This window comes from Scardinius erythrophthalmus (genome assembly GCF_964197995.2).
Source record: "Scardinius erythrophthalmus genome assembly, chromosome: 6".
In the NCBI taxonomy this organism is placed as follows: domain Eukaryota; kingdom Metazoa; phylum Chordata; class Actinopteri; order Cypriniformes; family Leuciscidae; genus Scardinius; species Scardinius erythrophthalmus.
Window position 1 is genome coordinate 13,477,171 of NC_138226.1, and position 23,652 is coordinate 13,500,822.

A 23,652-nucleotide genomic window follows, 5' to 3' on the forward strand; every position below is an offset into this window, starting at 1 on the left:
TTGTCTCCAGATTTACACCAGTAACGTGTTTTTTCTAAGGCACGTTTATAAAAGCTACTTAAATCTCCTAAATGAACTTACATTTTTTACAGTATAAATGACTGTCAATTTTGATCAATTTAATGTTTCCTTGCTGAATAAAAAAATCGTACTGATCGCAAATTGTTGAAAAGTAGTGCATGCTTGCACAAAAAAAAGAGAACATTTTTTCAAATAAACAATTTGTGCTTACCAACTCCAATTTCATGATGCGAACACAGTCTCTGAGTATGTTGGTAGGAGCTCCCAACAGCTTTGTGAAGGCATTTAGTGTGTTGTATTTAAAGGGTGGTCCTGCAACCTAAGGTGAAAGTGAAAGAGAATGACTTGCACTTGCATGACTGGACAATACCTGGCTTGATTTCACTTGGCTCAGTTCACTTGGCTGAGTGAAATGATTTTAAAAGGTTAAAAAAAACACAACAACAAACAACAAAAAAACACTAATTGCACCAAACAGAATAGCAAAAATAAGTGTTTTCAAACTAGTTAAATGTGGGGTAAGCAATATTTCAAAACCGCTGTTTAAAAAAGTTGGCTGGACTGACAACCAGACACAACAACATACGTCTAGCCAATCAGCATTAGGGGGCGACGGGTCGTATGACGGTGGAGGAGAGAGAACGAGCGAACAAGAGGGAGATTTCAAGAAAGACTGTAGAAAGAGAGATGGCTGAGAGGCATAACAAAAGAGAAAAGCTCTTAAGAATATCACTGGAAAATGAAGAGTTATGATCAGGAAAGAGCTTTAGGCCCAGCGTTAATTTTAGAAAAGCTTTTCAGCGCTGAAGAGAGCTAAGCGGGAAGGCCTGAAAACAGACACGGAGGTTGTTTACACCATTATGTTTACACCATTGGTTAACGCATGTCACACTACGGCCTGTAGGCTAAGTTCACTTCGTTTCATTCACTGTCAATGGTTCCCGCTTGGTAATGATGGCTGCGGCTTTACTCTTTGCTTTGATTCCACTCCATACGTAACACTGGGTTTGAGTGTCATTGTTTGTCTGGAGCTGCTGTGCTGTTGGTAACTAACAGCGAAATCTTGTTTGTATTTACTCTTATGTATGTACATTTTTCGGGGCTTCCTTGACGTTCATTCATCATCTTCGCTTTATTTTTCTTGAAGCATTACTTTGTTGTACTTCTGCTACGATAAAATAGACATCCACTCTTGCATTGCGTGTAACGAAGCCAGCTAGTGAGAGTTGTGCAGGCTCATGACTGCTAGAGAACATGGTGTTTACTAGGGCTGGGTATTTTCACAATTCGATTCGATTTCGATTCACAAGCTTGCAATTCGATTCGATTTCAATTACGATTCGATTCAATATTGATTTTTTTTGGATATCAGGTACAATACATTGCAAATTTTCTCAAGGAAAACAAATCTCTTAACTATTATTGTAAACTATGGAAGTCAGTTGTAGCCTATAGGCTTCATTAGCCTACTATAGCCTAATATTGAAAGTAAAAATTAACTGATTTGTATACAAACACTTGAATACACTTTTATTTATTTTTATAATAAAAGTTATATGAAATTATATACAAATTTAAATGGTGGCTGTCATAAAAAAACTTTCCAGATTTATTCAAACATGCATTAAATATTGAAGAACATTAAAATGATAATAAATATGTAATATGGTGCATATATTTAACAAAATGCTCCTCTCTAGAGTTAATTTTTCCAGCTGACTAACACACTTTCAGATGCTCATTCATGTTTATCTCGCGCTGTAACTGGTATTATTAAGGCGGAGGAGTAGATCATGTGCGCTCCGCGCTGCTGCTTCTCTTGAGCTGAGCTCCGCCAGAGCGATCTCACGTAACAGCGCCAAAACGGTAATTATGTTTTTGAATTTCATAAGAAAATGGATGTAATTTGAAATCTGAGACTTTGTTTCATATCAATAATAACAAAGCACAAAGATTATTGTGATTTATTGGATGGGATGCGCGCTACAATGTTCCATTCATTCATCAACTGAAACAGGACGACTAATCGATTCTTGGGATTTAAGAATCGATATCGTTTCGTAAAAATGAGAATCGATTAAAATCGAGAAATCAATATTTTTTACCCAGCCTTAGTGTTTACCGTTTAGTGTCCTTGTTAGTGCTCCCGCCTCACATGCCAGCTATCGGGGTTCGAGACCGAATCTGAGCAGGGCGGTTAGGATTGGACCCTAATACCTTTAAGCAGGTATTTCCAAACTCGTGACATTGGTTGAGTTAATGGTGTCAAAATAAGCTCATCAGGGCACTCAAACAAACAGATTGCAATTCTGTCTGCTGCCACTTTCCAAAACGTAATGAAAAAGAGGAAATTTGAGATTCACTGAACATCACATCAAATGACAGTTAGTTAGTTGATGCAAGGCGTTCATTTCCTACCCTGGTCTCAAAGAACTTCTCCAGGACCTGCAGCTCCTCCTGCGACCAGGGTCCAGTGTTTTCTGGTGTGACTTTTAGCTGCAGAGTCTGGTAGGATTTGGGGTTGAGTGCCACTCTACATTTAAGCACGTCCGTCTTAAACATGATGACGCCTGGTTCATTGGAGTTCACAATAGTAAGCTGCAAAGAGAAAGTAGTCATGTGTAATTCAAATCGACGATACAAGCAGAATCATCACTGATGTGTCAAATAATGTGGTGATAATAGCAATATGTTAACAGTTTCTGACTCACGTTGGGTTCTATCTGGATGATTCTCTGTAGGTGTCGCCTCATGATGACAGAGCCAAGGAAGCGCTCGAGAGGTGAGCACAGGTAGCTACCCGCCAGCCCTGGAACCGGGCACGGCATGGGTGAAGGCAGAAGCAGCACATGTAGTTTGCTGTGGGTGAGGATGGTTGGAATAGAAGCGGCCCAGGACCGTTGTGGCAGTTTTCGAGGAGGGGGCATTGCCTGTGAACCTGCACACACACAGTGTGATATCAGCTACTGCATATTGTTTGAAGAAATACTCAAATGTAAATGAATTTAAATTATTTTATTTACATCAAACCTAGTGAATAATAGTAATTATTGGGTTAATCTCACATACACTGTCAGGAAAATATCTAAGTAATATTTTACCCCAGAATAAAATAAAATAAAAAAATCATAAGAATTCTCTCTTTCATAAGAAATTAACAGTCTAATTTTAAAACCATCAAGCTATTTTGCATTGTAGCATAATTTTAAAGACAATTAAGCATTTCAAGTTCAAATTAAAACTGCGATAAAAAAAATGCATTATCATTATAATTTCTTATCCATGTTGAAAACAGTTGTGCTTCTTAATATTTCTGTGGGAATCATGCTAAAAAAAAAAAATCAGGATTCTTTGATGAATACAAAGTTCAAAAGAACAGCATTTATTTGAAATAGACATTTTGTAACATTATAAAATGTCTTTACTGTCAGTAAATATGTCCTTGCTGAATAAAAAAAGTATTAAAGGGATAGTTTGAATTTCTTTCTTCTGCTAAACACAAAGAAGATATTTTGAAGATTTTTCAGTCAATCAACTGTTTAGTTACCCATATTCTACAAAATATCTCCTTTTGTGTCCAGCAGAAGAACGACATTTATTCAAGTTTGAAACAACTTGAAGGTGAGTAAATGATGACAGAATTTTCATTTTTGGGTGAACTATCCATTTAATTTCTTTCAAAAAAACTTTCGGTCTCCAAACTTTTGAACGGTAGTGTATGCATAAATATTAAGTAAAATGCTGGCTTTAAACATGTTTTGATGTGACAAATCTATCTCTATGGACTTACTGGTACCAGCTCGAGGGGAGTGGGATGGGTCTGGAATGGGTGAGTGCAAAGAAGGGTTGCCTGGTGACATGCCAGTGATTCGTGCACCGGGGGAGGGTCCAGAAACCTGCGGGGAACCTGGCCAGGGGGCAACTCTTGGGCTGGTGGACAAAATTGGGTATGGTGAACTGGGGTCAAGAGTTCCTGCAAAAAAGAAAAGAAAAGAAAAGGATTTGGACCACAATTCAACATCTTGAGGTGGGTAACGATTTCCATGGACAATGCAGACAGTGATTTTAGTCCAGAGCAGTAGCGGTGCTCCACACAGCCCCCAAAAATGCACATCCCTACTGAACAGGGGGAACTCTGAAACCAGTATTTCTCTGTGAAATCAGAGATGCTTCTATGAAGCACCATACAATGATGCGAACAAGACAAAAACTAATGCAGCTGATTCACTTTCTTTCACAGTTTCAACAGCAGACCATTTATGACATTCTGACACATCAAAATGTATTGCATAGTGGCATATTGCGACTAATTTGAGGTAGTAGACAATACCCAGCCCTAATTTACAAAAAAATACACTATCATTCAAAAGGTTGGGGTCAGTGTGTGCGTTAAATTGATCAAAAGTGACAGTAAAGACTTTTACAATTTTACAAAATATTTGTATTTCAAATAAATGTTGTTATTTTAAACTTTCTATTTATCTGAGAATCCTGAAAAAATGTATAGTAGTTTCCACAAAAATTTGTCATCACAGGAAAAAATTAGATATTAAAATAAAAAAAAAATTTTAATTGTAATAATATTTTCACAATATTACTGTTTTTACTGTATTTTGGACCAAAATAAATACAGCCTTGGTGAGCATTAGATAATTCTTTAAACAAATCTTACAGACCCCAAACTTGATGAAGTGTACAAATATTATAAAACATTTATTAAAAATTACAAATAAAATAAAAAAAGAAGTCGCCCAATCAATCAGGCTGAATGGCAGTACCAAGATTTACATATATATATATATATATATATATATATATATATATATTCATTCATTCAGAATATGATTTGGAAATTAGATGTTTTGTATTCCCAGTCCCACCAGTCAAAAAACAGAAAGAAGCAGGAAATAATAGAAGTATCAAGAAAGTGCTCATTTAACCCAACTAAATCCTCCATGCGGAAGGTCAAAGTGGCAGCAACAAATCAGAAGTCTTTCACCAGCCCATCAAAGATTGAAAGCCCTGGACCGCAGAGGTAAGGAGGAAGGCTAATCAACAAAGCCCTAGATCCAGACCTTCCATACACTTACCATGTGGGCTGGCAAAGTTGGAGGTCTGCCCCATAGAAATGCCCAGAGAGGAGGGAGAAGGGATGGGCCCAAAGGGAGAAGGGGCCCGCAGAGCTCCACTAGGGGAATTGGCTGCGTGGATGTTCCCTGCACAAAATTAACCAATCAGTGGCCTTATCAACATCTGACAAGAGTTCCCTTTCACACACGCTGCAGCTAAAGCGTGACAGGAGCTGCAGGCCCCGAATGGAGATGGGTGGACACGTCTATGGCTGTGGGCATGCTTCTCTACCATGATGCACGGTGATGGTGTCATAAAGCACAGACTGACCAATAAAAGCATGCATGTCCACAGACAAGAAGAGCTCGTGGGACGGTTTTGCAATGAGTGGGACACCAATGAGAAAATGTTTCCTCTCCTTTTGATTCCCCAAATCCATGGTGGCATGACCAGCACGGCACAGACAGCAATTTGACACGAGAAAAGACACACATATATACCTGGAGACTGCGTTGTCATCATGGAAGGTGAGGGAGGCACGTGGTACGGGTTGGGGGGCGATGTGAGGGGTGGGTACACCCCTCTGCCTGGAGGCTGTGTCTGGGTATGGGGCATGAAGGTGTCATCCATGCTTATCGGGGACGGAGGATTGTCATCCTCATTGACTGAGCGTCTGCGTGCGTCCTGATTACTATCCACAAACATGTTCAAGAACGTCTGTGGAAAATAATGGAAGAGTAACAATTACACCCATGCACGCCTCTACAAGTCCTCAACTGGATAAAGGGATAATGCACCCATAAATGAAATTCTGTCATTTACTCATTCTCAGGTAGTTCCAAACATGTATGAGTTTCTTTTTCAGCAGAACAGAAAAGACATTTTCAAGAATGTTGGTCACAAAATAGTTTAGGTTCCCATTGACTTTTTGGTTACCAACAGTCTTCAAAATATATTAATTTGTGTGCAGAAAAAAGAAAGTCATACATGTTTGGAATGACATGAGGGTGAGTATATGATGACAGAATTTTTTGGGTGGGCTATCAATTTAATAACATTATTTGCTCCACCCACCTTCAGTCCAGGGGCAGGGTAGAAACCTTCAACTATCTTGGTGTTGTCAAACAGACTGTAGGCCCCGTCACGGATAGCAACCACACCTCTGCTACGGCAGTAGATGTCGATACAGTACATGTTGCGGAAGGCCAGTCGGATGTGAGTTGGTGACTGGGGCAGAATGGAGAAGCACTGGTACGCTGTATTGGTCCTTTGGGTGAGTCCCAACATAGGCACTGTGGGTAGCTTGTTGATGGCATTTAGAGGAGCTAGAGTGTCTGAGAGGATCTAAGACCAGACAAGTATGTGAAAATATTACCAGCAGCTACTAATAAATAGCACTTCAAATTGGTCAGTTAATTTAGTTTTGAAAACATACCGACAGCGTATTTATATTTACCAACATAATTAATAAAAATTATGGGTCACTGACCAGTGACTGCTTAGATTTTAGTAAGTGAATAAAGTAAATAAATCTTTATAGTCCCAAGGCTCTAGATACCTGTAGAAGTTGTACTACATTGGGTGTCTTGTTGAACATCTCTTGAAGTTGGTGGAGAATTATGTTGTGACAGTTGCTACAGCCTGAATTGGGCCCAACAGTCCCCAGGGCCAGATGGAAACGCTGGGTTGCTGAATTCCACTGTATCGTCACCTAAAAGAAACAGGGTGGAACTTGTAGTAAATAAAACAAGTCTGATTTAAACTAAATCACAAAATAAAGATTCAACATGCATTTTAACAAGTTGAAAAGGTTTTTACCGAGCTCCCTTTGGTACTGCCATAACATAGAACCAGCTTCCGATAATTATACAGTCGTATCTCTGAGAAAAGGCTCAAATATGAGGGCATCTCTGGAAAATGTAGAAAATTAATTTTTAATTTTAAGCATTTCAAGTCATCATGTATTTTCCCATACCTACTTTACTGTTCAAAAGTTTTTTTTAAATGTTTACGAAATAAGTCTCTTATGCTTACAAAGGCTTTATTTGCTAAAAACAGTGATAAAGCAATATTGTGGAATATTTTTTAAAATGTAAAGAACTGTTTTCTATTTTAATATATTTTAAAATGTCATTTACTCCTGTGATGGCAACGTTGAATTTTCAACAGCCATTACTCCAGTCTTCAGCAGCTGCGTTTACATGGACTCTAATAATCCGACTAGTAGCACAGTCAGAATAAAAAATAAAATAAAAAAAAAGTCACATGTAATCACATCAATCGGAATGAAATCGGTCAAATCCGGATTGTAAGGGGTGGTTTAAACCTTTTCTAATCCGATTGAGAGGACATTAAACACTTGATCGGACTGAGAACCGAAACTGGAAAATACTGTGCATGCGCAATAACAAAGATGGCGTAATGACGTTTTACAAGTGGAACGAGCTGCTGCTGCTGCTATTGTTGTTGTTGAATGAAGTGCAAAGTTTTAGGGCGGGTGAAGGGACGATTTTACTGCATGATATATATAAGCAGCACAGCACAACGGTTCATGTCCTCATCATCTCCTATTAGGGCTCGAAATAGAGAAATATTAAGTATGCTCTTTAAAACAAAAAAATGTAGGAGACTAGTATGCACAAACAGGGGAAACTATGTATATTCGTACATTGTACGCATGTCAAAAAATCAATTCCGTTTTGAAGCTTCTGACATATAAATGCGCACATCAACCCGATCAATTTATTAAGCGTTCATGTAAACACTAAGTTAAGATTCATCAATCAGTAAATGTGTCTATGTAAATGAAATCATTCTAATATCCTTATTTGTAATATCTAATGGTGAAAACAGTTGTGCTGCTTAGTACTTTGTGGGAAAAAATCTTACTACCCCAAACTTTTGAAAGGAAGTGCAGGTCAATATCACAATCAATACAAAATTACCAATTTGTCAGCTAAATTATAAAACAACAGTAAATTATCAAATTAAAGCAAATACATGTACTATGACCTAAAAGGAATACACGTTATAGCTGATTATGACAAAAACTACTAGTGATTTACCCAGTTAGAACAGTTAGTTACATACCAGGTAAAGAGCGTGAGAACTCCAGCACACATTCATAAAGTTGACTAACGCTGTTCCAATCATTCAAGAACATCTCCACCACTTTCCTGCCACCTACTGGCTCTGATAGGGGATTCTCATACGTCAGGTAGACATGCCGCATGGAAGCTGAATTGAAATAGAAAATATTGAGAGAAAAAAATATATATAATGATCACTCACACATCACTGTATTGTTTTGAAAGCCGTTACCAAACAAGGAACTCTCTTCACCTTGCTCTTTGTTGGATGTGCCGTTTAATGGACAACTGGAGAAAATCAATTCTGCCACCCAGGTGCGATTATTGCGACCCTGTAGTCTGAACGTGCAGTCCAGCAGGGAACGCTCCAGAGTTTTTCTCGTTTCCTCACTCACTCCCTTACAAGGTGGAATTCTGAGAAAGGAGGAAAGCAATTAGTACACAACTCTTCATAAGTTTGGGGTCAGTACATTTTTATCAGTAAAGTCACTTGTGATGGAAATCTAAATTTACAGCAGCCATTACCTCAGAAATCATTCTAATATGCTGATTTGCCACTCAAGAAACATTTATTATTGTTATTATCAATGTTGAAAACAGTTGTGCTGTTTTTAATATTTTTATGGAAACAGTGATAAAAAAAAGTCAGGATTGCTTGCTTAATAGAAAGTTCAAAAGAACAGCATTTATTTGAAATATAAATATTTTGTAACATTACAAATGTCTTTTCTGTAACTTGTAATCAATTTAATGCATCCTTGCTGAATACAAGTATTGATTTCTTTACAAAAAAATAAATTTTAAAAAAAAAATCACACCAACTCCAAAATTTTGAATGGTAGTGTACATGGGACAAAGACCTATATGCACATCTACCACATGTGCAAGTCTGATTTATTAACTTCAGAGATGCTGAACTGACAGCCAAATACAAATCTTACTTCAGAATACGTATAGCGTGGCTACAACCGTCTCCTTCGACCTGAACTCCCTGATGAGGAATCTCCATATTCGACAACTGCGAGAGTAAAAGACCATTCAGTATGTGACGTTTACGAGAAATAGCTTCAGATAATACAAAACTGCCAACGCCATCTAAAGGATATACAGTACCTCACAGCGTAATCCGATGAGGGGCATGTTAGTGTCACACATAGCCACCAGGTGGGCAAGCTCCTTATTGAAGGCACACATTTCTCCTGACCTCTTGGGTTTCTTCGGTTCAATGGCACTTTGTTCTCCAGACAACTATGTAGTGACAAAAACAAGAATATTAATCACATACAATATAAAACTGAACAACACAATAGACAGTAACTTTTTTTTCTGTATTGGGAGATACATCTTAGGGGCAGGGACAATCGGTTGTTGATTGAATTGAGGCAGATCTGAATGCAAGCTTGCAGATTATTGTAAGAAAGTGGTTTAAGGTTTAAGTGGACTAAATGACTGGAGAAGTCCGGCAAGTCTCCAAGTCTCTCCAAGTTACACTATGCAGTTTTCGTTTTTCTCAAACAGCGAGTACTTGTATTTAACGTTACTGTCTGCACTCTTCCGACCGCGCTTTCTTCGTCGACTCTGCCATGATTCACGTCTGAAATGCGTGCTAGTGTCTTCCATAGAGGCTGCTTCATATGTTGTTGATGTATGTGATGTCGTGCCGTAAAGAAAGTCGTGATTCTCGCGAGATTTGTTGGGGCGCCACCTCTCAAACTTGCATTGCTGGTTTTGCCAGTGGCGTCCCGCCGCTGCTTTGTTATCGGGATGATTCGCCCAACTACAAGTTCGTTTTCCATCGAAATGATTTCGAAGCGGTTATATTACGGTACAAATCTTGGATAGTGTGCCTTTAACCGGAAGATCGATTTATGATCATTTAATTTAAAATTGAATTTAATAAAAAGGTCAAAACATTTATTTTTTCCAAAAATTAAACATGCATGTATGAATTGTTGACAATAAGATCAATAACATGCCTTTAGAATATAGATAGGGTGAATTTCCATTTCATGCCGACTTTAAAGGGGCACCCGCCTCACCTCTTTAAATACAACACAAAGTGGTTTAAGATGTTAAAGAAAAAGATAAGAAATATTTTAGGTTCTTCGTTAAGTATTCAGTTCAGAATATTTCGTTGAGTATCCCACCTTCCTCTTGGACCCAGGCCGAGTCATTCGACCAGATGAAATGTCCTGCACAAGCTCCTCGAGGTTGGGCTTAAACTGTTGTAGCAGCTGAGCAGCAGGCAGCCCATCCTCACTCTCCATCTGACTCACGGACAGGAAGTAGTACTTATACTGAAGCTCTGTCGAATTGCTGGACACATCAAACATCTCGACCACCTGAGTAAAGACAAGAGTTAATTCAAATGTTTATTTACATAAATGTACAAAAATCTTTATCGGTGAGATAAGTCAATAAAATATATAAGTATTTACAATATAGTATTGTGGGAGGCGGGTGAGTTTGATGAAGAGGCGATGTTTTGACAGGTTGCCCACAGGATGCGTGGTTAAGTTAGATAGATGGAGAGTGTCTGCACACAGCGTGGGAAGATGTTTCACAGACTGTCGACATCTCTGCTCGCCCAACCAGAATCTGATCAAAATATAATAGATTAACAACAGCCACTTTCATCATATGAAACACACTTAGAACAGGTAGCTTGACTGATTACTTTAGCTGTTGTAACCAGGTGACGATGCGCTTCATGTCATCGTTGATACTCTTTTCAATTTCGTCCAACATGGACTGATCTGGAAAGAAACCAGCAAGGTAGGTTAAGTAGTTCAAATGATCAGATGTGGGCCGAATCCAATAGATATGAGACTAACCGACTCCGTAGAGCATTGGCTGAAACATTCCTGAATGCAAATCGACAAATATGTGGAGGCACTCAGATCGCCCGCAGGGCTCCAGTATTGGTATTACTAGTGTGGGCAGTGCAGTTTCTATGAAAGCTGAAAAATAAAAACACAATGCACATGTGCGTTATGCATGCATAACTTATAATAGATCTAACCTTCATCTGTTTTATAACTATTAACCTTTCCATGTCAGGGACTGATTTCTAGTTGAAAGATGGCAGATTAAAAAAAAAATGAACATTATTTTATTATCAGTATTAACAGTATGAAAACTGATATTATTAATTTAGATATTTGCTTCCCTATACAATAAAGCACAGCCTCTGGTAAATCAAGCAGGGTGAAGATCTCTGTGGTGTAAAATACTCACAGTTATCACTAGGGTTGCTACTTTTCAGGATGGCTTTGAGTTCTTGCAGTTTCTGATGCGAGCGGGCATGCACACTATCGATCAAAAGCTTTTCCACAGAGAGATGATCGATCTGAAAGAACAGCCCACAAACAGCCCTAATAAGCTTTTATCCTCATTACTGTTATTATACACAAACTTTACAAAGTTTGGGTTTGGTAAAAAAAAAAAAAAAAACATGTTTTTGAAAGAAGTCTCCAATGTTCACAATTTTCAGCAAAAAGAGTAATATTAAGCCCTTATTGGTCACAAATATGTGAACATATTATTCATATATTTGGTAGTAAAATACCTTGCAATTTTGAAAATGTGTATTTGGGCAATGCGGATGTTAATAACTGGAGAAATAAGGACAAGAGGTTGCTTTGGACACTACTGGCAGCGAGTAAGAAAGCCATAACCAGGAAATGGTTAAAACCGGACCTTCCGACCATCAAAGAGTGGATCAACATACGTAACATCTACGTTATGGAAAAACTTTCATTTACTCTCAGGACTCAAAGAGACATGTTTTACAAAATCTGGACAAAGTGGTCTGAGTATGTCAAGTCCATAAGGTCAGACTTTGTATGAGTGTTACAGTTTTAAGTGAAAGAAAATCATTTCTGTACGGGTGCTCTTCCCATAACTGTTCATATAAAAAAAAAAAAAACAGTAATATTGTGAGATATTACTCTTTTAAATAACTGTTTACTATTTTAATACATTTTAAAATAGTAAATAGTTATTTAAAAGAGTAATATCTCACAATTTAACCAGGAAATGGCTAACATGGCTTAGGTATGGTTATTGTATGGTTAACCGCCAACAATACGGTTGTGTTAATACAGCATTTTATTTTTACGCGTGTGACAACTACACATTTTCAGGACTCACAACCACATTGGAACTATTTGTCTGCCACGTCATATAATGTGAGAGCCACAGTGAACTGTATAAACATGAAGGGTTTGAATGAAGAAATGAAGCATTCATCCGTAGATCCACCAGAGCTACAGTGTGTGCGAGCTGCGAGGCTCAAACAAACTCTCTGCACTCGGTTACTAAGCATTTAAAGTCCTTGTTGTTTGTTTTTTTCAAATATCTGATGGATGAACTCACGCCTTGATTAGACTCATTCATTTAATAAGCTGTCAATTGGATAAAATTCCCGATGTTATGGATTAGGGAAAATGTCATATTGCGATAATTGAGGTCAATATTGCGATTACGATTGCGATATGCGATATAATAAACAAATGGTTTCATGAGTCAACTTGCTTGGTTCTCAAGGAAAATAAATGCACACACAGATTAGTGATAATCAGCCTAAAGAAAAAAGTTCTTTAGTCAAGAGCAGTGAGTATTTTTCTCTGTTCCCTTTGTTCTTTGATTAACTTAAGCGACAATTTTTCTTTTTTTTTTTTTTGCATTTTAACAAGAACAAAACATAATTTACATACAAGAGTACAAATAACCATACATGTCAGGGGTAAAGAAAAATAATAATAAAAAATAAAAAAAATAGAAAAATAAAAAAAGAAAAAAGAATAACTTTAGCGACAGATGTAATTAGTGGCTACTGTGTACTGTCCCTTTAAGACCAGCCGCAGTCAGAGACGCGGATCTCACACGCGCCTCATTCTTTCACGAGTCATCACAACTCTTCATGTTCATCATAAGACTACTCTTATGTTATGAAGACACTCGACAAAAAGACATTTTGGCATAATTGTGTGTGTTATTGTTCGTTCAAGCTCGAAAGAGAACTGTATTCTGTCATGCTGTTTTGTGCGCACGCACGATATTAGCGCGAGTCTTTCTGTGTGTCACAGTCAGACATTCACAGGCAGCGCGTTCATTTTGCCATACATGTGTGTTGTTCGTTCTACCGCTAAAGAGAACTTGATACTGGCGCGCGTCTATCTGTGTGTGTGTGTCAGGAGGACATTCACAGGCAGCTCGTTCTTTTATGTCTTAAGGCACATGAATGGTTTAAAAGCATTTGCATTAATAAGTGCGTTAACAGCGCTAATTTGTTTATTTAATATAAAATCGCAGCATTTTGCGTCATATAATCGCGTAGGCTTGACATCGCGATTGCGATACGATTAATCGTGCAGCACTATTATGGATATTGCCATTTTTGATACTGTCGCTGAATGTGGTTGTGGGCCCTAAAAATGTGCAGGCTCCTATTAAGCGGCGCTGCCATAGGCCTAGTAGCCATTAGCTAGCTCTATAGTTTTGTTTTGTGTGATACATGACAGTGGATTAGGGATTAAAATAGAGCGTGATCGACGTAAATTTTGTCGATGCGTCGTTCCAGCCTTACTATCAATATCATTACATATATATATATATATATAAATATATTTACAAAAAGGATATTAGTTTAACCAGTGACACTCACCTTCATGGCTCTTTCCATTAATCTGGAATCACAGGCAGGCAGTGGAGGCTCATGGGAAATCTGTAATGGCTTGGAACCATCCGTCTCGTCAATTTTAATGGTGACCTTATGCACAGATGCTGTGCCAGTCTTTCTACCCAGGACCTGTTGACTGCAAGGCAAAAATCAAGAGATGCAAAAACAAAAGAGTAAAATGACAAAAACTCTGTAGTGAATTTTGAAACTTACTTCCAAACTGACAACGTGAGGCACTTGGCAGGGAAATAGCGCTCCACCTGCACTAGATCACCCCATCGCTCTCTGATCAACATCAGAGTCTGCGAATGCAACACCTCCAGCTGTAGTGATAGGCAAAACGAGTCTGATACAAGTCATCAAGGAAACCTTTTTGATTTAACACACTGTCTGGGCAGGTAAAACAAAAGCTATACATTTCCACCAAGCTATACATTTCCGCTAAACGTGTCATCCGGTAGACTTTTGAAAGCTTCAGGGCTTTCATGAAAACTTGATTATACATTTTTGTATCCAGGCCACGTTGGATCGACAGAGGGTTATTAAGAAAACAGTTCCCGCAATACTCTTTAACTCCAGTGGTGGCTCATCAGGGGAGGCAAAGCCAAGAAGGAGAAGGACGATTTGATGTTAATAAAAATTTCCAGTTATTCATTTAATTTCATGTTTCAGAATGTGTATTTCTTGTTTGTAATTTCACCACGGTAAGTGTAACCACGAGTTCTTCCCTGAAAATGCCTTATCTGCCGATGTAATTACAAACGTTTGGAAAACTGTGCTAAGGTGAGTCTAAGGGGATCAAGAAGGGGAGGGGCAAATCCATCACCAGACACTTGTGCATCCATTGGTAAAAAAATTAGCCAATAACCATTGAGTATTTGAGATGAAAACATGATATTAGTCTGAACTGCTACCACTGATGTACCAACTAAGCATGGAGAGTAGAGATATTGAATATTTGATTTCAAACAAATTAATGAAGCTGCCATTCGGACAGCATCTACAAATTAAAAAGGAAGGAAGACCCCATGCCTATGCTGTATATACTACATGAATCAGATTCACTAAACGGCCAAACGTACTTTTAACACAGACATTTAAAAGGACAGAAAAATGTTTTTTTGCTTCAAGTGATAGTCTAGGTGAGTGAAATTTTGGAATTCTTGCACCTGGGAACAATACTAGTTGACGCCATTATGAATACAAAGTATGATGAGTATTTCCTACTAAAGCACGGCACTTTTTGAATCTGGTTGAGCGTAGCCATACTAGACTGGGAGAAATAAGTATTTTTTCTCTGTTTTCTATGGTCGGGTAGCAAAGATTTCTTTCTCTTTTTTTACTGCATAAGCAGCCACGTTTTATTGAAAGCCCATTTTGCATGTGGTAAAGTACCCTTTAAGCAACCAAACAAATGCTCTACTAAAACACAACAATCTTAAGTCTTGAGCTGAAAGGATACGGAGGCAGCTGTACATGTCCTGAAGAGGCTTGTCATCTCCAAACAGGCGGGACTGTACCAATTCATGGATATAATTCACCTGCATGCTGTGAACCAATGCCCGTCCATCTAAATAAATAACATATAGAGATGCTATTAATAAATAAGTTATGAATATAAATAAATACACACTCTGGTTAAAAAGTTTTAAAGAAATAATATTTTTATTAGCAAAAATGCATTAATTTGATCAAAAGTGACAGTAAAGACTTTTAGTTTCTTATAAAAGATTTGTTTCAAATAAATGCTGTTCTTTTAAACTTTCTATGGATCAAAGCATCCAGAATTTTTTTTTTATCACGGTTTCAACATAAATATTAAGCAGCACAACTGCTGATAAGAAATGTTACTTGAGCACCAAATCAGCATATTAGAATGATTTCTAAAGGATCATGTGACACTGAAGAGTAATGGATGCTGAAAATTCAGCTGTCGTCACAGAAATCAATTACGTTTTATATACTAAAAAAACTATTTAAAATTGTAATAACATTTCACAATACTACAGAATATTATTCTATTATTATTGGTGAGCATAAAGGAGACTTTAAAAAAACATTAAAAACAACTTTACCAATTCCAAACATTTGAACTGTACAGTAAAAATATATTTATATAAAAAAGTTCTGAAAAATGTACATTCAGATGGGTTGCATGATATCTTAATAGACTACACATTGAGAATGTATTACCTCCAGTTTCCTTGTCTTCAACTAGAATCTCCAGTTTAAGAAGTCTCCAAGGGATATCAGGATCGTCCCCCATCACTGTCAGTGTGGCTTCAAATTCTCCCTCAACTCGAAACTTCACTCGCCCGTTGGCTTGACATGCAAAGAGTTCATAAAAACAAGTAAGATAATATGTTGTGAGAACAAAACACAGCGAAAGGATAAAAACGTATGGATAAAAAAAAATTGGAAATATATAACCTACTTATTACAGTGCAGAATAAGTCTTTCCCTGTAGATGTGTAGAAGTTGGAACTTACCCACAGTTAAGTTGGCCAGCTGTGGGGGCAAGTCAGTGGTGACTAGTCGGTGTCTCAGGATTTGATTCAGCTGATTTAGTGTGGTCTGCTTCTCTGTTTTGGTTATAGGGTCAGGAGGAATAATTTTGTCCTGAAAACAAATAATCCCATTATTTCCGGTTCTCTACATCCACTTAGATGCTGCTAAACACAACGTTTGACTACTCACTCGGATGCATGTGGGCAGACGCGGATAAGACCCGGTGGTTAGTACATCAATGGCAAAAGGGATGGCAAAACTAGGCAAACGCGCATGTACCAAGGCGTCCCTGGCCAGTGATGCCAGTCGGTCAGCCGTGTCAACAAATAAATATGCTTGTTGATCCAGGAATGAGGAGATCATCTGTAAACAGAGCTAAGAATGAATACTACATAAACAAGAATGAAAATAACTCAGATTGGAGATGGGAAATAAATCACGTACCGCACATTTCTCCACCTTCCCGGCATTACTTGCCCATTTCACAAGAGCAAGCAGACGTACAAAGAGCTGCCGTGTCCGACTGGCAAACTGAACAATTTCAATTTTCCTGTAAGAGACGGGTTAAATCAGTAACGTTTGTATGCATGCCTAATGTACACCAGGGGTTTTCGATCAAAGACAGAATAGACAGAATATAGATCATATAGATATAGTTTCTTGTATAAAGACCCAGTTTATGCTGTGAAAAAAATATTATTATAAACATGTCTAAAAAATGATTTGGAAAATATTTAGTTTCTATAAAGTTATATTATGTTTTTTTTCTACTCATAGTACAGTATTGTTAGATGTATTATTTATGTATTTTCTTTAATAATTTATATTAATTTATTTACTAATTTATTTATTTGTATCTAATTGTTACTTGTCTTAATTTTATTATTTATTTAGACACTGTTTTTCTCTAAACTCCCTCCCCTAGTTGCAAGAGGGTTCTACATTGAAAACCCCTGATGTAACCAATATTACAATAATGTTTATTGGAGAATATAAATGAAAACTGCAGGGCAATTTCTTACCTTTCCATGTCTGTTTTACGTGGAAGTCTGTGAAAATCATAAAGATAAGGTTAAAAATATAAAATGACAGCACAAAGCATTTTAAATCTTACATCTGGACAACTTCGGAGACGTAACAACGATCCTTTGCCTCAGAACAAAAATAAAAGTGTGCAAATCTCCATATCTGCTCTGATTAAAGCAATGTAATATACTGGGATAGTAATATTTCAATAGAATATTACAAGATAAAAGTTCATGCCTGGGTCACCTGCCATTTTTCAAATTCATCTAACTTTACTAAGGCTGTAAAAAGCAGAGAATAACTTCTGGAGCTAAAGTCAAATATACTAGCTTCATGTTAAAATATATTATATCACTTTGCCATGGCTAACCAAATAAGAAGTCACATATGTGTCAGTAATAGAATGCAGCAACACTTCCATATTATTTACTACCAATTTCCATGCAAGACTGTTGTAAAGTAAACATATGGGCCAACGCTAAACTAAATCTAACTTTATTTAACCATGCCTGACTAATGACCATTCAAAACAACCAGTCTCTCTCGTGAACTCACAGCTCAGCCAACAGAGTGATTTCATGGTAGGTTCGCTGCAGCAGAAACTCGATCAGGACGCTCAGTCGAACTCCTTGAGTGGCCGGGGCTCCCGGCGGAGGCTGCGGGGCTGAGGTCGGACCCCCGGCGGGGACCAGCTGCCCGTCCGAACCGATCTGAACTGGAGCCATTTTAAATACAGCGGGAGCAATGTATGGTTACGGGTCCGACCCTTTCTTTTACTCGCGTTTACCGCAAACTAGGCCGAGAGAATATTTTTACGCGTACGTCCTAATGTTTATATCCTGCTGAAACGATTTCAACCCATGGAGAAAAGAAGAAATGAGCCTGTAAGATGTGGAGAGATGGAGCTCCGCCATCACCCACTGGAGCTGAAGCAGGAAACAAAACTCTTCTTTCCTAAATGGCGCTGGTTAAATTATTTAAAATAAAAGTCTGAAAGCCAAAAACGTGACTTTTAAAAGGATTACATTTGTTTTTATTTCTCTTTATGTCTTTCACAGTAAATACAAATGGAAAAATAACTTATTTTTTAAAAATACATTTCGTCTATTTAAGGAGTCCAAAAACATTTTAAGTAACATTAGCTGCTTAAAATAGAAGAGCATGGGGACCTTTATTTTGCCAAAGCAAACTGACAAAAAGAATATCCGTTTTGTATTTTTTATTTTAATACAGCAAGCATGACAAAATAAAATGAATTAATTTTCTGAAGTGTATGTTTTTTTTTTTTTTTACTAACAAATCAAACAACTTCAGTTCTTTTCATTTTTCATTTTGACTTCTGAAAACTTAATTCCTTTCTAAATATTATAGAGGGGTGATTTGAGAAAAAAATGGATGAAATACTTTGCCAAAATAATGATTTTATAAACACAAACTACATTTATTCAATTGTTTTAAATATTTTGTGTGGGATATTTGCATGCAATTGTATTGGTTACTGACGCACAAAGTGCAGTTCATTACTAAATAAATAATATTGGGTATGGGCCAAAGTATTATATTTATTATATTATTAATTAAAAAACTAATATAATAATATTTCTAACAGGTTTGGTCTTAGCCTAATATGTTTATAGCTTTTCAACCATCCAATCATTTGCTGGTCGATCAGCAGTCGGTCGACTGAATGCAAAGATTATTTGGAACATGATTTCCAACATTAGTTTTTGAAAATATAATATAAATCATTTAAATGATTTAAAATGGACTAGTCAATTATATACTTACCTATTCAATTGCAATGCACACTATAAACCAAATAGGTAAAACTCAATATATAGCCTATAGTCTATAAATATATAACCTGTGCATATGACAGGTTTCTGTAGGGGAGGAGTTGACGTTAACAGCTCGCCTCAGTTAGTGCCAGCTAAGAAACGCGCTAAACTCTACATGGAGAATCACTTTAATGATCAAAGCAGGGAATGTTCTGCCAGTTCAGACAACAACGACTGCAAGAGGTATGAACGTAACTTTATATTCATATGATGCCGTATAACATTCGCTTTATTATTGATAGTGTGAAGGTCGCCGCGAGATGTGGTCCAAAACACCTGTGCGTCAGGTGATGTTTGCGTCAATGTCATTTAGCCAATATAAACACTTTTTTTAAATGTAAAGAAAATAATACTGAACTCATAATTTCGTAATTTTACGGTTTTATGTTTTATTTTTTGTTATTAAAGTTTGTTTTTTCAAAGAATTCCCACATGTGAACCAAGTCTGTAAATGTGCCTGTAGGGTAGACCAATATGGTTTTGAGAGATCAGAGGATTTCAGCTCTGAATCCAATGAGGAGCTAATGGCCGAGTATTTAGCTGTTCTCACTAGGAGGTCAAAGAAGTGGTCTAAACTTTTGCAGGGCACCGTGAAAGTGGAGAAGAATCTGAAAGGTGGGCATTTCTATTTTATTTGTAGTAATTGTATTATTAGGCTACTATATTTTATAAGACAGAAAGGTTCACATTTGTGAAGCTGTCGTGTGGGTTTGCAGTGAAGCGATATGTGAGGAAGGGGGTTCCGTGTGAACATCGCACTCAGATCTGGATGGCAGCTAGTGGAGCCCAGGACCAGTTGGAGAGGAATCCTGGGTACTATCATTCTCTATTAAAGGCTGAGCATGACCCTAAAATAGAGGAGACCATACTTGCCGGCAAGTTACTTCTCATGAAACCATATTTCATTTGAAAGTTTTTATTCAATCCTGAATAGAGATTGAACAGGTCATATTGGAAATAAAATACTTTGAAATCTTTTTTCCAGATATGCACAGAACCTTCCCTGACAACATTCAGTTCCGTGACTCCTCCCAATCATGTTTACAAAAAGCTCTGTTTAATGTACTTCTGGGTTATGGATACCACAATAAGGATGTTGGTTACTGTCAGGTACTACTGTCATATACACATGACATTTTACACATATTATCACTTAAGTGTCACTTGAATCCAGGATGTATTGAACTTCCTATGAGTATCTAAAACTATTGTTGTGTAAGGATACTAGTGAATAATCAATTATAACAAGTGAGGAAGTAAGACACTGTTGTAATTTTGCGTTATTTACCCTGTCAATATTATGACAGAACCTGTTGTACCCGTCTGCATTCAAATCAGTAGGCTACTGAAATGTTTCCCTTGTTGCCTTTTTAGGGAATGAACTTTATCGCTGGATACCTCCTCATCATCACCAAAGATGAGGAGAAGTCGTTCTGGTTAATGGATGCTTTACTTGGCAAGATCTTACCAGGTCTGTCACTTTTACCCACTGTTGTATATAACCAGGACTTCTTCAAAACATCATGCATAGGTTAATCATTACATTAATCAAAATGTAATAACTTGTTCCACCTTTGAAAGGACTTTGTTTTTGGAGTGACATCACCTAGACCTTGTGAGTGAGGACAAAATAACCAATAGCCAAAAAGCAATTTAGTCATTGTTTTAGGCTATTGTTATAAGTCATTTAACCCAAAATCTTACCTTTCCTTAAAGGGATAGTTCACCCAATAAAAAATGCTGTCATCATTTACTCACCCTCATGTCATTCCAAACCTGACTTTCTTTCTCCTGAAATGAAAAAAAATTGCTCAGTGTTTTTTGTCCATACGGTTGAATTCAATGGTCACCAAAACTGTCTGGTTACCAACATTCTTCAAAATATCTTGTGTTCTGTAGAAGAAAGAAAGACATACAGGTTTGGAATGACACGAAGGTAAATGATGACAGAATTTTCAGTTTGGGTAAATTATCCCTTTTAACATAGATTAATATTGGTTAAAATCAACGTTAATGTAATGAATGCTCTGCAAAGTTAATAATTTTGTGCTCAAATCACCCCGCCACATACATATGTGACCCTGGATCAGAAAACCAGTCACATATCGCACGGGTACATTTGTGGCAATAGCCAACAATACATTGTATGGGTCAAAATTATCAATTTTTCTTTTATGCCAAAAATCATTAGGATATTAAGTAAAGATCATGTGCCATGAAGATATTTTGTAAATTTCCTACCGTAAATATATCTAACATTTATTTGTGTGAGTGAGTGCAACACAATCACCGACATAAATGGACAACTTTAAAGGCGATTTTCTCAGTTTCGATTTTTTTGCACCCTCAGATTCTAGATTTTTCAAATAGTTGTGCTTCCAAATATTGTCATATCCTAACAAACCATACATCAATGGAACGCTTATTTGTTCAGCTTTCAGATGTTGTATACATCTCAATTAAAAAAAATTGACCCATGTGACTGGTTTTGTGGTCCAGGGTCACATATGTGACATCTGAATGTCCTGTATAACTCGTAAATACTCAGAAATTATGAATTCATCATAATTCTATTCTGTATCATGTTCCATATATATATATATATATATATATATATATTTATATATACAGTGCTATGCATAAGTTTAGACACCCATCCTAAAGTTGACTAAACAGAGGAATAAAAAATCTTCTTTTGGAAACTGAACTTAATGCCTTAATTTAAAAAATTAGGAAAAATCCAACCTTTAAGGACACCAATTTTCTTTGTGAATGAATAATGTATCGTAAATAAATAAATGTTCTTCCTTCAAATACAGGGTGCTTAAGTTTGGACACCCCTATGTTAAATTCCCATAGAGGCAGGCATATTTGCATAACTATGCACGCACTATATATATTAGTGATTGTTTTTTATATACAAAACTTTTTTTTTATTTTTTTTATTTAGACTATTACACCTCAACTATGCTGGGCCTTAAAATGGATCAAGAGGTTCTTGGGGAGCTTGTCAGGATGAAGGTTCCTGCTGTCTGGCAGGCCATGAATCGGCACAATGTAATGTGGACCCTGGTGGTCTCGCGCTGGTTCATCTGCCTATACATTGACATCCTTCCTGTAGAGGTGAGGATGAAAGTCAAAGGTTAAGCTGTGCAGTCATTCAACAATTTTCAGTCCTTATGAAATGATTAGCCAGTTTTATAGAACATAAGTAGAGTTTTTGATGCCAATATTGAATGTAATAATCGGTAACTGTGTGCTTCTCTCAGACAGTGCTGAGAATATGGGACTGCCTTTTCTACGAGGGATCCAAGATCCTGTTCCGTGTGGCTTTGACGCTGATCGGTCACCATCAGAACCTCATCTCACAGGCACAGAGTCTCCCAGAAATCTGCGAACGCTTCAAACAGATCACTCATGGGGAGTACGTAGAAGACTGCCATTCGTTCATGCAGGTACATTCTGTGGATGCTATTTATTCACAAACTAAGCTAATACTAATGATAATTTTGCTCTGAATGATGTTTGTCCTCTAACTTCAGAAAATCTTTATGGAGCCTGGAGGTCTTTCCACGGAAACAATCACTAAACTTAGGAAGATGTGTAGAAATCGCATTACTTCTGCCAATAACCGTCCTTCACAATAAATGGTGAACATGGACATAAAGTTCTGACTGCATGCGAGATCTGTTATTTACTGTGTGGAAGAAAATAACAATTCTATGTCAATAAATAACTATATGAATGTTTAAGAAAAAGGTGTCAGGGGATACAATACTGTTCAAAAGTTTAGGTTCGGTAAAATGTTTTAATGTTTTAAAAGTGCCTAATGCTCACTATGGCTGTTTGATCAAAAATACCATAAAATACTAATAATGTACAATATTACAATTTAATGTTTTAAGATGCATTCATGTGATGGCAAAGTTAAATTTTCAGCAGCCATTACTCCAGTCTTCAGTGTCACATGATCCTCCAGAAATCATTTTAATATGCTGATTTGGTGAAAAACAAAACTTTTTTTTTTTTTTTTTTTGTGGAAACCATGATAAAAAATTCAGGATTCTTTGATGAATAAGTTCAAAAGTACAGCATTTATTTGAAAAATAAATATTTTGTAACTTTTTAAAAGTCTTTTATGTCATTTCTTATTAATTTAATGCCTCCTTGCTGAATAAAAGTAATAATTTCTTAAAAAAAAAATGTAACTTGAATTCTGGAGGCATGTTATTCTAAACCTGTAAGATTAACCTTTTAACTGGAATCCATTTTAACTGTTTTTTGCCTATTGCTTTGTTGTGTTACTATAACAATCGGTTTTCTGTTCAGATATACATACTGTTGATGAAATGCAATGTTTAACTAATAAATATTTAGGAGGCAAACTCATTTTCTTGTGTTTTATTTTTCATTTTAT

General features: G+C 36.9%; 2 protein-coding genes across 3 annotated transcripts in view; one reads left to right on the forward strand and one right to left on the reverse strand.

Moving 5' to 3' along the window:
- med14 (mediator complex subunit 14) overlaps nt 1-18,353 on the reverse strand; it is a 19,986-nt gene extending 1,633 nt beyond the window's left edge. The window contains exons 1-27 of one of the 2 annotated variants that reach the window (XM_081367508.1): nt 17,953-18,327; nt 17,394-17,420; nt 16,816-16,921; nt 16,561-16,734; nt 16,353-16,482; nt 16,057-16,185; nt 15,326-15,433; nt 14,077-14,209; nt 13,849-13,999; nt 11,418-11,529; nt 11,015-11,140; nt 10,858-10,936; nt 10,619-10,778; nt 10,328-10,522; nt 9,294-9,428; nt 9,122-9,198; nt 8,434-8,594; nt 8,182-8,328; nt 6,910-7,001; nt 6,650-6,802; nt 6,166-6,435; nt 5,592-5,808; nt 5,112-5,237; nt 3,812-3,994; nt 2,733-2,959; nt 2,440-2,619; nt 233-340 (exon numbers count right to left, since the gene is read on the reverse strand). In XM_081367508.1, the coding sequence (XP_081223634.1) occupies nt 233-340; nt 2,440-2,619; nt 2,733-2,959; nt 3,812-3,994; nt 5,112-5,237; nt 5,592-5,808; nt 6,166-6,435; nt 6,650-6,802; nt 6,910-7,001; nt 8,182-8,328; nt 8,434-8,594; nt 9,122-9,198; nt 9,294-9,428; nt 10,328-10,522; nt 10,619-10,778; nt 10,858-10,936; nt 11,015-11,140; nt 11,418-11,529; nt 13,849-13,999; nt 14,077-14,209; nt 15,326-15,433; nt 16,057-16,185; nt 16,353-16,482; nt 16,561-16,734; nt 16,816-16,921; nt 17,394-17,420; nt 17,953-18,122 (3,876 nt within the window). In that variant the 5' untranslated portion in view covers nt 18,123-18,327. Of the gene's footprint in view, nt 1-232; nt 341-2,439; nt 2,620-2,732; nt 2,960-3,811; nt 3,995-5,111; nt 5,238-5,591; nt 5,809-6,165; nt 6,436-6,649; nt 6,803-6,909; nt 7,002-8,181; nt 8,329-8,433; nt 8,595-9,121; nt 9,199-9,293; nt 9,429-10,327; nt 10,523-10,618; nt 10,779-10,857; nt 10,937-11,014; nt 11,141-11,417; nt 11,530-13,848; nt 14,000-14,076; nt 14,210-15,325; nt 15,434-16,056; nt 16,186-16,352; nt 16,483-16,560; nt 16,735-16,815; nt 16,922-17,393; nt 17,421-17,952 lie in introns of both variants that reach the window. The other variant, XM_081367509.1, reaches the window with a different exon arrangement.
- A 929-nt stretch (nt 18,354-19,282) lies between these two features.
- Nucleotides 19,283-23,622, forward strand: grtp1b (growth hormone regulated TBC protein 1b). The gene is made up of 8 exons (XM_081368650.1): nt 19,283-19,418; nt 19,699-19,850; nt 19,952-20,110; nt 20,221-20,345; nt 20,610-20,706; nt 22,186-22,358; nt 22,505-22,690; nt 22,778-23,622. The coding sequence occupies exons 1-8, from the start codon at nt 19,351-19,353 to the stop codon at nt 22,880-22,882; spliced, it is 1,065 nt and encodes a 354-aa protein (XP_081224776.1). The 5' UTR covers nt 19,283-19,350; the 3' UTR covers nt 22,883-23,622.
- Nucleotides 23,623-23,652: the final 30 nt, after the last annotated feature.

What these genes read in the sequence shown, in the direction of transcription:
- grtp1b (XM_081368650.1), top strand. Translation starts at nt 19,351, where the DNA reads ATGGAGAATCACTTTAATGATCAAAGCAGGGAATGTTCTGCCAGTTCA. An exon ending in GACAACAACGACTGCAAGAG is followed by an intron (nt 19,419 to 19,698) that starts GTATGAACGTAA and finishes ATGTGCCTGTAG; the next exon opens with GGTAGACCAATATGGTTTTG. An exon ending in AGGATGTTGGTTACTGTCAG is followed by an intron (nt 20,346 to 20,609) that starts GTACTACTGTCA and finishes TTGCCTTTTTAG; the next exon opens with GGAATGAACTTTATCGCTGG.